Here is a 13,970-nt window from a genome sequence, read left to right as displayed (position 1 = left end):
TCATGAGGTCTAAATGCACAAATTCAAACAAAAAAATGTTGAAGAAGAAGGAGGTGGGGAGAGTTTTTACATATAATTTAATTCTATAATTTTAGTTTAATTTATTTAGTATTTTATTTAATTAAACTGTTTTATCCTTATATTTAACGGTAACATTGTAAATTACTCAAATGGTCCCTAAACTAAATTATCCTTAAATTTGTATCCGATTTACATTTTGGTTCATAAACTAAATTATTCGTTCAAATGGTCCACAAACTCTTTACTAATCGGCACTTTGGTCATACCGTTATATTTTTTTGTTAAATTTAGTCATGTGAGCAGCACATGCTACATTTATGGGGATAAATAAGACTTTTGACATATGTATCACCTATTTATCACCACTTTATCACATATATATCACCACTTTATCTCCATTTTATCACATATTTGGGGAACATAGGATGGTTATGGACGATTTTACCCTTACATTTGAGTTGATTGACATAATGTAATAGTAGGATCAATAGAGCGATTAATATAGAGTTGATTGACTTTTTGAACGAAAAATTTAATTGAGGGAACAAAATGTAAATCGGGTATAAGTTTGAGGACCATTTGAGTAATTTACCCTTGTTAAAATATAACGGTAAGATCAATGTGCCGATTAATTAAAAGTTAGTAGACTATTTGAACGAATAATTTAGTTGATGGGCCAAAATACAACTTGGGACCGTTTGAGTACATAACCCATTAAAACAAAAAACTTGTTGAAAAATAAGAGCATCTCGGTATAAAGCCCACACGAGTGACCAAATCTTGCATAATACAAAAAACAAATTTATTGAAATTCGAAAAATTCTGAATTTTTTTAAATACCAAAAATTATGTATTTTTTCCCTATAAATACCTAACCATTTTATTCACTTTCTACACCAAATCTTCATAAAAACTCATCTCCTTCCAATATTTTTCACTTTCCACATCAAAATCTTGGCAACGAGGTAAAAAAAAATCATTCAATTTAATGTTTATATATATATATATATATTTCTTGCATTTCAATTTCTTTTAATAGATTAGTCAAGGCAAAACCAAAATGTTATAAAATTTTATCCAAAAATTTTATTTGAAAATTTTATTCAAAATGTTATCTTAAATTTTAAATGAAAATTTTATAATAAATAGTGACACGTATATAATCTAGTTTAAAGTATAAACAAATAGGAAATAAAGTTGAATAGTGAAACTCCCATCTTATAAAGCACCAGGGCAGACTGTTAATAAAAGAAATATGTGGCTCACACAGCCTCAGCACATTGTAGTCACTCTCACTCCGTTTCAGTTGCATTATTGTTGGCTTGGGGTTTCTCTCAGCTGCAATGTGTTCTCTAATTGCCAAGCTCTCTTCCCTTCCTCTCTCACTCTCCATTGTTTCCTCATCTTCATCTTCATCTTCCTCTTCCTCTAAAGGTACCCCCCAAAACTCTCTGTGTGCGCCTTTGTTTGTGTATCTGTGTGTTTGTTTCACAGCAAAGTTTGTGTTGGGTTATGTGGTGGAACAGATGGAAAACCCAACTCAAAGTCAGTGAAGCTGAGAGAGGACTGGAGGCAACGCTCCAGACCCATTCCTTCTGGTGGCACTTACCCGGCTAAAGACCACTGCAGGTTCATTTTTGAAGCTCTTTCACTTCCTTTCATTACCCCACTTTTAATTTTTATAAATTTGAATTTTTGCATTTAAAGTTTGAATTTTTATTTATTTCTTTATTTTCTGAATCTTGTCTTTTGGTAGTCGTTGCGGGTTGTGCGACACATATTACATTGCCCATGTCAAGGAAGCCTGTGCTTTCTTAGGAGATGGAATGTCTAAGATTGAAGTAAGTTCTTGTTCCTCTCCCAATTTTTCATACTTTCATTGAATTTTTACTCTTAAATAGTAGATGGAAGTTGGTGTCATTTCTTGAAATCCTGAAACTAATTTAGAGCACAGTAAATGCTGGAGTAATCTAATACCATGTACCAAACACCTTGAAGTGCTTATATGAAGTGCAGTGGAACGATCGAACTTCAATTTGCGTTCAAAATATAATTTTTTTAATGATCCATTGCCATGCATGATTTCCATTTTATTCATCAGTCTTGATTCTTGAAATTCAAGTTAGAGGTGCTACGAGACCAAATTTTTACTTCAACCAATGTTGTTTCTTTGTGGAACTACAATCAATGTTGTCATTAGAATTCTTTATTATCATTACTATTAGTTTTCTTTTCATATTTAACTAAATCATCATCTAGACTTGTGGAATTACATAGCTTTGGATTTTTATACTTTATAGTAACCTAGCGTTGTTGGTTAATTCAATGATATTCCAGCATTCATGTACCCTTTTGTTTTCCCATTCAGGGCTTGGAACCTGTAGTTCATGGTAGAGGGAGAAAAACAGGTTCCTCGGATGAAATGTACTTGGGTGTCTATGAGGAGTTGTTGTATGCTCGTAAAGTGATGCCTGTTGAAGGTAATTTTGTTTTATCAGTCATTCATCATCGCTTATAGTTTTAGTCTACTGTCAAGGGAGATTGGTAGTGTTAGTTTGTAGAACCTCATCTGAGGCATCTAAGTCATCCCATTTTTCATTACTAGGAATTCTACCTACTTTTCCAGTTTAAGTTTGAGTTTTATTTATTTAACTTTTAAAATTTTGAACTTTATGAATTCTCATAATAAATTGCAATTTGTGTAAATAATTTCTTTATCGTGTGTCAGAATTTCTTGAGTCAAATGCTTTGTAGTGCATCTTTTGTGTCTCGTCTGATTTTTCTCGTCACTGTAATATGAAAATGTTGCATTGCTTTCTTTGATGGCAGGAGCTCAGTGGACAGGAATAGTAACAACTATTGCAATAGAAATGCTAAAATCAGGCATGGTAGAAGCCGTAATTTGTGTACAGAGGTCCTGGCCTGAATTTACTGGAGTGGATAACATTATGGACTCATCTATCCTATTCAATCCTTTTACCTTTTTCCCCTTTGGAATGTTAATTATCATATGGTTTTAATTATTACAGTGACCCAAACGACAGATTTACTGCACGGCCTGTATTAGCAAGGTTTGCATCTAGTTCATTTTCTTTGAGACAAATTTCTTCTACCATTTTGATTTTTCTCAATGACAATCTTTGTTTCTGGTTATTGTTATTCCATCCTCATTATGTCATTTCTCTTTACCCCCTTCTCAACAGGACACCAGAGGAAGTTCTAGCTGCTAAAGGTGTCAAGCCGACATTATCTCCTAATCTTAATACCCTTGCCCTAGTTGAGGTGGCTGGTTTTCTTTTTCATTAGTGACACAAATCTTAATTTACTATTTCCTGTGCCATTTAATGAACATGCTTTGTGGTTGAGTCAACTTTAATAAGAGCATAGCATCCTTTGTGGTCTGGGTGTTTAGGAATTTTCTGTCCTTTAAGTGATGGACCATCCTTTTATGGAGCTTAAATCTCAATTGTTGGTATTGCTTCTTGTTAGTTGTGAGTCTTGTGACTATAACTACAGATCTAATTTATTCAAATACGGGGTCCCTCCTTTGGCACTTCTCTTTTTCTTCCATAAAGTTTTGGAGGTTAACACTTCCTCCATTATTAGACGCCCAGTGCTGATTTCCCTGTTCCTTATACATACACTCACTGGTTAATGGAGTTTTGTGGGTATAGTATTTTGAAGGTGGCTAGGACTGCCAATGAGGAGGAAGATTCCTTTGACAAAACATAAGTTGTATGTCTATCATGTATATGGCTTTTTAGCGTTCCTAACTTGTGGGTTCCCATGTTGGAGGGTTTGTTCTTTACCTTTCAGATTTTGTTTCTTGTTTATAGATTTTAGGCATAATAACTCCTGTTCTGGTTTCACTCTTCAGAAGTTCATTTTGTTTGGTCTATGTATGTGTGTATGTGTGTGTGCAGGCACACATTTGTTTATTCTACACTGCTCCTTTGTTGTCACAAAATTGCACGTTTCTTATGAGTTTTAGTGACGCAAGTGTTTGCCTTTCCTGTAAAATAGGCTGCAGGTGTAAAGAAACTTCTATTCTGTGGTGTGGGTTGCCAGGTGCAAGGTAGCATTTATAATATAATCTTGCAAGTTCTACTTTCAGGCCTTCTCTGTTGTGACTTGGTACTATCGTAATGCAGAGTAATTTCTTAAACTGCAGCATTACGATCTGTGGAGCACCATTTAAATTTGGACAAGCTCTATGTGTTAGGCACAAATTGCGGTTAGTAAAAAGCCGTATGCATTTTTATTTATTTATATTTTTTATGTTTCTCGATTTCGATGAGTACTCTAGCCATCAAGTTTACTTGTGTCTATTACTTAAGGCCCCAGAGGAAACATATATATATATATATATATATATATATATTTGCCATGACATCATGTTAAACATGGCATAGATGAACTACTATAATAAACTGTATCTTACTATCTCTGTAATCATAATCATCATATCATCAACCACAGCATCATTATTTATTAAATATGTGTGTAGTCAACGACTATATAATGCCCTCGTTCTAGTAAATGACATCAGTAACAAGTAGTAGAATTTGTATCAGTGCTGATGCTCTTGTTTGACAGTGGACAATGGGACTCGAGAAGGGCTTGATAAGTTTTTAAAGGCTGCAAGTAGTGAACCGGAGACAGTTCTTCATTATGAGTTTATGCAAGATTACAAGGTTTGCACTAAGAAATTCTTTATGTAGATTTTGTGGCGATTGAGTATTTGGTCTGTATATAGTACAGGATTTAGATGAGTTATCATAAAAGGTACTAATTTCAATTATTAGAAGAGCCCAAGGTCTGAGCAATGTTTCAAGGTGGTCATGTGTGCCATTGCACACCCTTCGTTTAACATTTATAGCAATAATCTTGTTTCGAAGAAGGGGATCAACCTTGGATGAGTTCTGTGGGATTGGGCTTTTCACAAATTTTCTGAAAGATTTCATGGATACTTTTTTTTACTTTTATAATAATTTAGTGGTGCGGTCTGGCAGGCTTATATCTGTTTTAGATTATATGCTTATGATAGTAAAATGGACACTAATTGTTTTATCTTTTCTTATATGTCAACTAATCCTAGGGTGAGCATTTCTTAACAGGCTAGTTGGCTATATTATTTCTTAAATTTTATTCCTGTACTCTTGATAGGTTCACTTGAAGCATTTGGATGGTCATATTGAAGAGGTAAAAGTGGTCCTCGTATGTTCAATTTGGTATTTACTCTCCCATTCATGCTACTTCATCTCATTTCATATTTTAACCAAAGCAGGTTCCATATTTCTCTCTGCCAGCAAATGAGTTGGTTGATGTAATTGCTCCTTCTTGTTATAGGTAATGTTTGTCCTTTTCTTTGTAATACTTAGTAGTTTTTGAATATTTTTTATGTGAATTAGATTCAACAACTAGAAGGTATGATAGACAGTTTTGGTGAAGGAAAATTGATTTCTGAAATTGCTGTAGACATACCTTTAGATATTAAGAAAGAACATCAGCAAGTAAATAGGACTAGCAACCTTGAGGATAAGATTGCAGTGGATGTACACTAATTATGCAAAGAAAAGGAAAGATAAACAATTGCTCTCTCTCTCTCTCTCTCTCTCTCTCTCTCTCTCACACACACACACACACACACACACACACACACACAATCAACACACGTTGACATTATCAAAAGCATTGTGTGCACATGCATTGAACTTTATAGATGTTTTTGAGGCTTTAGGAGAGAGTCGTTAAATACATGGTAATCTCCACTTTGATTCTAATTGTACCAGATGTCCCCGAAGCTATAGTCAATAAGATTCAGGGACCATGCTTGATATTGGAAACGCAGAAGTATCATTGTCATCACCACCTGTACTGCTGCATATTTATTAACTTTTCATTTGTGAATTCCCTCAGATCGATTGAACAAGTAACTTACAATTAGATGACCTATTTCACAAACAGAAATGCCACATATATCAAATACTATAGTTTATATCTGTCATATATTTTCCTAACCTGTCCCTTTTTTTTTTTGTCTTGCAGTTGTTTCGATTATACAAATGGTTTAGCGGTGAGTTTTCATCTTTACAAGGATACGGGAATGCTATTTTTTTATTTTTGGAGTATGTGTTGTTTTGATTGCATCTTATTGTTCCCATGCATTTTTTGGTTAAACTGCATAAGTAACACTTTCTGTTGAAAATAGTTCATTTTTTACTAACTTCTAGAAATAAACATGTATTTTGATTTTAAATTTCTTCTTAAGTTAATTGCTTTTGCATGTTTTTCTTTTTGTTTCATTTTTTTTTTCTTTTTTGGCCAGGGAGAGGGAAAGAGGGAGAGTTATTAGACTTTGTACTGTCTCAATTCAGCAATTGGTTTATGAAGGATAATGTATTATGGAATGCAGGAAGACTTTTATGTCAAAGATAGATGAAAGTCTTTGAAACTGGGTATTTGTACATGAAATTGGACTATGTTTGATGATCAAATTAAAACTTGGAAGCTCATTTAGACATGAAAAATGCAATTCAACAAAAACAAGGAATTTCTAATTGTTTGGAATCAACTGCTGCTGCTATCCTCTCTCTCTCTCTCTGTATATAACCTTCGTGAAAATTAATTAAACTTACAAGTCTATTGCAAGAATCATGGTTACATTTTATCACCATCACCTTGGTCTGACATATTATACAAAGCTTTTGTTATCTACTGAAACAAGCATAACTTACTGTTAGTAGTATAAAGGTTCTCACATGTCTCTCACCTATTTCAGGATTTAGTTGTGGGATACATGGGTGTGCCAAAATATTCTGGAATCAGCATGACTAAACATCCACAGTATGTTACGGTAAGGTAATATCGTTGCTCAGACTCTCTGTGCAGCTTTTCGTTGTGCTTATTGATTATCATTGTGCTATTGCAATATTTTATTCCACTTTGGTGGTAAAGGAAAGAAATAAATAAAGATTTCTATTTTTTTCTTGCCTTCAAATGGTAGAAATGAACGTGGAAGAGAGATGCTCAATCTGGTTGATAATCTTTTGGAGGTTACTCCAACAACTAGCAGTGTAAAACCTTGATCCTATCCTATTTCTCTTTCTCTGTATTTCTGCGATTTGAAATTTAATGTTTATAGGACATAGTTTCCTTTGCATGAAGTATTCTAAGCATGGCCAATTACAGGGCAATCGCCAACCATTTGTCATGGAGACTGTTAAGGCAGATGATAATGCAAAGTTGGGTACGTGCTGTATCTTCTTTGTGATACTTTTTATGGGTGTATTCAGGGAATAGGACCTCCCCTTGATGGGATCAAGAATAGAAATGTTTATCATTTCACTGTATTAGACTATCTTCTGAAGAAAATATGCTCTAGTTTTTCTTGAAAATCATTTGGTTTGTAATATAGGCTGTATAGCTCATCTAAAATTCTGGAGGACTCGCAAAATGTATGCTGCTTACCATTGTTTTTACAATCTTGTTTCTCAGGAAAGGGTCCTGAACCTGCCCCAAAGTTTGTTGGCAATGTGATTGCTTTCTTGCTAAACTTAGTAAGGACTCTAAGTGATGCATTTAGGAATTATAAAATTATATGCAAACTTTTATTTTATGACTTGGTTCTTGTTGAACAGATTGGCCCAAAGGGTCTGGAATTTGCTCATTATTCACTCGATTACCATACCATCAGGAACTACCTGTATGTAAACCGAATATGGGGAAAACAAAGGTGCAACTTTCAATGTGTTACCTGATAGTAGAACTGTGATGCTGGTTTCTTATATTCGAAACTTGAAAACATGCAATTTACCAAAAGAAAACATGAACCATGCAGAGCTGATCAGCATATGCCTTCATATGCAAAGAAGATTGTGGATACCTACAATAAGAATGGTGAAATCGATCGGATTCTTACCAACAAGTGACTGCATTAGCAGGTGAAATGCAGATGATAAAGAGGGCACTTCAATGTACACCGAATGTTGTCCTTAATCTTTTCTGTAAATATATTAAATAACCAATTACGTATGGATCAATTCTTTGGTCTTCTCAGGTTGACATATATGTTTGCTATGATCATAGGTAATTGATTCCAAGCCAAGAATTCTTCTGTTGAAGTCAAATTGGTGATGGAAAGCTTCTGCTCAACTAAGGAGAAAAGTCAAGATCAGATAAAATGAAGTCGAGAAAAATTGAATTGTAAATTGTAACACCATTTCTGTAACGTCAAAACTTTGGCTGAGACTAAATTTTGCAAGAACAAACAGTTTAATGTACAGTTTTTCTTGGAGGTAGGAATTATTAGACTTGTTATTTTTCACGTCATCTCATTTATTTATTTCTAACACTTCAAAATGATTCAAATAACTTGTTTAAATACTCATTTATTTTATTTCGACCAAAAAAACTCATTTATTTTAGTTACAAAGGGCCAAAAAAATAATGCATGATGCCTTTGAAAGGATTTTTAAACTCCAAATAATAAAAATTTCTCAAACTTTCAACATCAAACCTTGTTTAATTAAAATTACAAGTTTACTGCAAGAATCATGGTTACATTTTGTCACCATCACCTTGGTCTGACATATTATACAAAGCTTTTATTATCTACTGAATCAAGCATAACTTACTGTTAGTAGTATAAAGGTTCTAACATATTGGTCCAAAGGGTCTGGAATTTGCCCATTACTAACTCGATTACCATACCATCAGGAACTTACCTGTATGTAAACCGAATATGGGGAAAACAAAGGTGCAACTTTCAATGTGTTTAACATAGAAGGAGGAGCAACATGATCGGTGACTCGCTTTCAAGTATCCAAGATGTTGTGGATGGTGATGACTTATTGGCGCTGGCGCAAAAAGGAGATATTGTACCATTGTGAAGAAGAGACTTAAGTTGACTCTATTCTTCAGTTGTGAACTTGGGGGATTCGTTGTCGGAAGCTGATGTTCGATATGTGTTTGATTTGGTGTTACCCATGCTTGGGTGTTGCGGCTAGGGTTGTGAAAAACCTAGGAGATAAAAGGAATGTGTAAAAATAGTATTCAAGAGACACCCTAGAACCGGTGCTCTGATACCATGTTAAAATTTTATGGTGATATTCAAATATCATACTTTAGTCGAGATGAATCAATTAAATAATATGTTTCTTTCAGCCTATTTCATGTATGAATGATCTTTATATGATAACTGCAGGAATAGCTATTTATTTCAAGAGATTCAGTGCCCTCGCTATTGAATTTGAGCAAGTAATTCAGTTGCGACACCATTCAAGGAACGATATTCAGAAATTTGGATCTTCAAGGAACGATATTTAAAGATTTTATTAGAAAAAGTTGTCAACCAAACTAAAACACCTGCATAAACAATAGCAAGAACAAAAGCTGCTAATTCATCGAATTGGAGCAGCGACTCAGTTCCACTAATTAATATTAGTATTCGAAAACAGTTCCACTAGTTATATATATAGGGGCAGTCATAACTCATGTGCAGTCTTAACCATTCTCGGGGCAGTCACAACTCATGTTGAGCTCTTTCTTACAATACCAACATGTATTGTAGTATCCCACGGGGCAGTCTTTTGTCCTGCGGCCATAATTAGCACCGCACTTAGAACACCTAATATAAGCAGCAACTCCTACCCAGTTATCATGGTTAGGGTGGCCATCCTCCTGATTACAACATAGACAAACTAACATAGCTTTGGGGCCAAGTTCTGCCCCCTTTGGGACGTAATTGATGTATGGGCAAAGGTTGCGCGGGTGATCCTTCAAACAAACCAGACAGTGAACAGGATCCCCACGGTCTGCACAAGCAAGCATTTGGGTCAAGCTCAAGCATGGTAATAATTATGACACCGTAACCATGTTCGGATGTTCCAGTTCCTGACATACTTCTAAAAGACCCAAAAATCCCACAACGTCAAAAAGACACAGTATGTGATGAAAAATTCGAATACCATCATAATTATCCACCTAAATTGATGGCAACACCTGTGTACAGAATACAGATATTTCCCAAACATCTCGCACTATAACTTTAAACAGTTCATATATTTAAAACATCATTACAAGCAGCAGTGAGCAATTAGAAACATAATTACAAATAGCAGTAAGCAATTCAAAGCCTGAGGACAACTCACCTCACACCAATCCAAGCAGTCAATGCTCTTGACTTCCAAATGTTTATTGTGTGAGCTGATTTACTCACGAGAATATTCAGTTGCAAAGATTCATCTTCCTTCTTCGCCTCATCTTTCTCCCTGCACAATAGAACAAATAAGAGGGCCACACCCGGGGGGTGTTGGACAAAAGCCCTCCGATGCCTAAATTAGTTCAAGAGTTTGTAAGAGAAACACTAGCTAATTAGGGTATGGAGATGTGTTTAAAGTGTAAACCGGTCGGCCGGAGCCTTATGTAAAAAAGAGAGATAGAGAGGAGGTGGCTAGGGTTTGAGAGGAATTTTCTGCAGAATTTTAGTAGAGATTTTAGACGTATCTCAACTCTTGTGCGTGACCATCCTTTTATAGTGGTCTCGGAGGGTTAGGGTTTGGAGAAAAATAATCCTTGTTGGGAAAGGAATTATTTTTCTGATTTTAGGAGATTTAAATCAATTAGGGATTTAATGCGAATCAAATCCTTAACCAAGGCAAGAATCCCTAAATCAAATATTCCCCAAATGGAAGGAAATATTTGATCTAGGGTTTGCTTAAAATTAGGTTCTCACAAATGCCCCCCAGCTTCTGCATGGCGCGTGATGGTATGGAGGAGGTGTGAATTAACTATTGGGCTGTCCAGTTGTAACTGGGCTTCCTTCTTGGATTTGGGCTCCCAATTGGAGTCGGTTTTTGACTGTTCTTGGAGTTGGGTTCCTAGTAGGAATGGGCTTGCGATTCTTTCTTGACCTAGGATACCCAACCTGTATAAATGCAGGGCTTCTCTTCACTCTTCTTCACATCGCAAACTTGACTTCTTTACTTTCTAGCTTGAGAGAGATCTTGGAGAATTTGTACCGCTTGTCGAAAAGATGAGTTGTTGTGCATTCTAAGGTAAGTCGAGCATGTATATATATATATATATATTTTTTTCTTCTTCTCTTTTTTACGGCGAGGACCAACTAGGTAGGACCAGGTTGGTTGTCATCACTGGTGGTGAAGACGGTTAGAGTAAAGGTGACCACGGTGGCTCTTGAGTGAGTACCGAGAGGAAGTTGGTGGTCCGCCCCTGCCTAGTATGTTGAGAGATGGCAGCAGAATTGTCTAGACTCGATGATCCGCCGGGAAGGAGGAGTGTTCTGCGGACTCTTTTAAAAAGGAAGGCCGATATGTCAAGTCTTCAAGAAATGAAGCTACGACTTATTTGGCGAAAGATGCGACTCCGTTGAGGAAAAAGCCAAGGATCCCTTCTGTGAGAAGACTTAAGTAAGAGCTGTTCCGCCGCCATCAGCAAGGTTTAAACATCTTGTTGGTGCAGATTGCAAGAAGATTGACGGTATACGCAATGTTCAGGATGTTCCACTTGAGTCTCCTATAGAAAAGCTTGGAGATCTTGATTTGCTCTGTGAAGTGGTCTGCTTGACTAACCAGCAGGTATCTTGATTGTGTGTCTCCTTCAGAAATTTATAAGTGCCGGGTCCTTCTTAAGGGACTCGGCATGCTATGCATATCTCATAGGATGTTTTTCTCAGGTTGCAGCATGTTTGACCTATGTCCGGAGACATGTCAATTAGAGCGGCCTGTTTGACCTACGTCCCGAGACGTGTCGATGAGTGTGACCCGTTTGGCCTATTTCCGGAGACGTGTCGATGAGTGTGACTGTTTGGCCTACGTCCGGAGACGTGTCGATGAGTGTGGCCCGTTTGGCCTAAATCCGGAGACGTGTCGATGAGAGTGGCCCTTTTGGCCTATGTATGGGGATGTGTCGATGAGAGTGGCGGTTTGGCCTATGTTCGAGACGTGTGTGACCCGTTTGGCCTACTTTCGAGACGTGTTGATGAGTGTGGCTGTTTAGCCTACGTCCGAGACGTGTCGATGAGTATAGCCCGTTTGGCCTATGTCCTAGGACGGTGTCGATGAGAGTTGCCCGTTTGGCCTACGTCCAAGGACTTGTCGATGCGAGAGTGGCCCATTTGGCCTACATTCGGAGATGTGTCGATGAGAATGGCCCGTTTGGCCTACATCCAGAGACGTGTCGATGAGTGTGGCTCATTTGGCCTACGTCCAGAGATGTGTCTATATGTGGCCCGTTTGGCCTACGTCCGAAGAAGTGTCGATAAGGGTGACCCGTTTGGCCTACGTCTAGAGACGTGTCGATGAGAGTTGCCCGTTTGGCCAACGTTTGGAGACGTCTCGATTAGGATGGCCCGTTTGGCCTACGTCCGGAGACGTGTCGATGAGAGTGGCCCGTTTGGCCAACGTTTAGAGACGTGTCGATGAGGTGGCCCGTTTGGCCTAAGTCCGGAGACGTGTCGATGAGGGTGGCCCATTTGGCCTACGTTTGGAGACGTGTCGATGAGTGTGGCCCGTTTAGCTTACTTCCAGAGACATGTCGATTGCATTTGTGAACACCTCATTGGAAAAAAAAAGCTTGAACTTATATTGATGTCTGTGTGACTACATTGCTTTGTTGACTACATTACTTTTGATGTTACCCTAAGTTGCAAGGGTAACATCAAAAGTAACTTGTCTTCAACGGAGGTGCGGAAGGCTTGGCCGCCTGCTTGGAGCCAAGCTGGTAGACGAGAGCTCCGTGGATAGTACCTTCGGAGGTGATAGGCATTCCATTGTCTTGGAACTTCCTTCCCTTAAAAGATTATGTTAGGATCGTCTTCCATGACTGGGTAGTTGGTGACGGCTTGGGAGATTTACTCTTGTTGCTTGCATGATCTTTCTCTTCTGTTCCTCGGTGGTCAGGTCAGGCTCTTAGAGTCGACTAGGATCGTGCGGATCCGTATGACTTTTTTCGTGGAGGTTCGTTGGTAGCTATGTCGCGATCTTTGATTTGATGGATAACCCCTCTTGCGATGAATTCTTTGCAATGGCCGTCTCCGACCAGTTCTTCAAGGTGCTTTTTCCAAGCGAAATAGTCATTTGTGTAATGACCGTGCCCTTCATGGAATTCACAGTATCTACTAGTATCCTTTTGGCTGGGTTTCCCTTCAAATGCAATGGTTTCTTCAACCAAGACATGTTCTTTACTTGGGCTAGGATCTGCTGTATCGGGATAGTGAATTTGGTGTAGCTCTCAGCTGTTGGAGCACCTCCCTGAGGCTGTAATCTGCGCTTGCCTCCATCCTTGTCTTTTATCATGCCGTTTCTTTGGCTTCCTTGCTCAACCAGTTGATTGGCTTGCTTGGCAGCTTTCTTTGCGGCAATCTGGTCATCATCCCAAAGTGCATAGCGTTCTGCTATCGCGAAGACTTCTACTAGTGTTTGGTAGGGAAAGATGGTCAACTCGCGATACAACTCACATTCAATTGGCAAGCCCCTTTTGAAGGCCGATGACGCGATTCGATTGTCACATCTAATGATGTTTGCCCTTTCTGCTTTGAACCTCTTGATGTAATCTCGGAGGGATTCATCGTACTTCTTTCGCAGGTTGAACAAGTGGTTAGGGTTCTTCTTGATCGTCCGATAAGAAGTGTATTCTTTGGTGAAGACGTAAGCTAGCTCCTTAAAACTGCTGATCGACCCAGATGGCAGGGTGTAGAACCAATCTTGGGCTGCTCCTAACAAGGTCATTGCAAACACCTTGCACATCAGCGCGTCGTTGGCCTTGTAGAAGATCATGGCACTTTTGAACTGCTTTAGATGGCTCTCGGGATCGGAATCCCTCTTGAAATGAACGAATAAGGCATTGAGAATCTCTTTGGCGGAGCATCTTGCTCGATTTCGGCAGTGAAAGGCGTAGAGTTTTCTTAGTCCACCTCCTGCGTAGAGCAT

The 13,970-nt window shown here is 37.9% G+C and overlaps 2 protein-coding genes across 6 annotated transcripts; one reads left to right on the top strand and one right to left on the bottom strand.

The window, feature by feature from the left end:
• The first annotated feature begins 1,279 nt into the window (after positions 1 to 1,279).
• LOC103323818 (7-hydroxymethyl chlorophyll a reductase, chloroplastic-like) lies at positions 1,280 to 8,353 on the top strand. 5 transcript variants are annotated; one of them, XR_016124105.1, is made up of 20 exons: positions 1,282 to 1,455; positions 1,548 to 1,650; positions 1,778 to 1,862; positions 2,390 to 2,501; positions 2,851 to 2,935; positions 3,051 to 3,092; positions 3,225 to 3,303; positions 4,045 to 4,096; positions 4,193 to 4,255; positions 4,618 to 4,715; positions 5,188 to 5,223; positions 5,309 to 5,370; positions 6,070 to 6,097; positions 6,803 to 6,882; positions 7,028 to 7,097; positions 7,213 to 7,270; positions 7,519 to 7,580; positions 7,662 to 7,756; positions 7,862 to 8,008; positions 8,110 to 8,353. XR_016124105.1 is itself a non-coding variant. In XM_016792532.2 (20 exons), exons 1-19 carry the CDS (start codon positions 1,365 to 1,367, stop codon positions 7,950 to 7,952), a joined length of 1,392 nt encoding a protein of 463 aa, XP_016648018.2. In that variant the 5' UTR covers positions 1,282 to 1,364; the 3' UTR covers positions 7,953 to 7,997; positions 8,110 to 8,353. The 5 variants fall into 5 exon arrangements, 2 of the variants coding, with proteins under 2 accessions (XP_016648018.2, XP_008224060.2); XM_016792532.2 differs by having other exon boundaries at positions 7,862 to 7,997; XM_008225838.2 differs by having other exon boundaries at positions 1,283 to 1,455; positions 7,862 to 7,964.
• A 4,657-nt stretch (positions 8,354 to 13,010) lies between these two features.
• Positions 13,011 to 13,970, bottom strand: LOC148920003 (uncharacterized). The gene has a single exon (XM_089044513.1). The coding sequence runs from the start codon at positions 13,968 to 13,970 to the stop codon at positions 13,011 to 13,013; it is 960 nt and encodes a 319-aa protein (XP_088900639.1).

The sequence above is a fragment of the Prunus mume genome, linkage group LG2 (assembly GCF_029339155.1).
Source record: "Prunus mume cultivar Tortuosa linkage group LG2, ASM2933915v1, whole genome shotgun sequence".
Taxonomy (NCBI): domain Eukaryota; kingdom Viridiplantae; phylum Streptophyta; class Magnoliopsida; order Rosales; family Rosaceae; genus Prunus; species Prunus mume.
The sequence above is the reverse complement of the archived record's forward strand: the minus strand, read 5'-3'. Positions and strand labels throughout refer to the sequence as shown.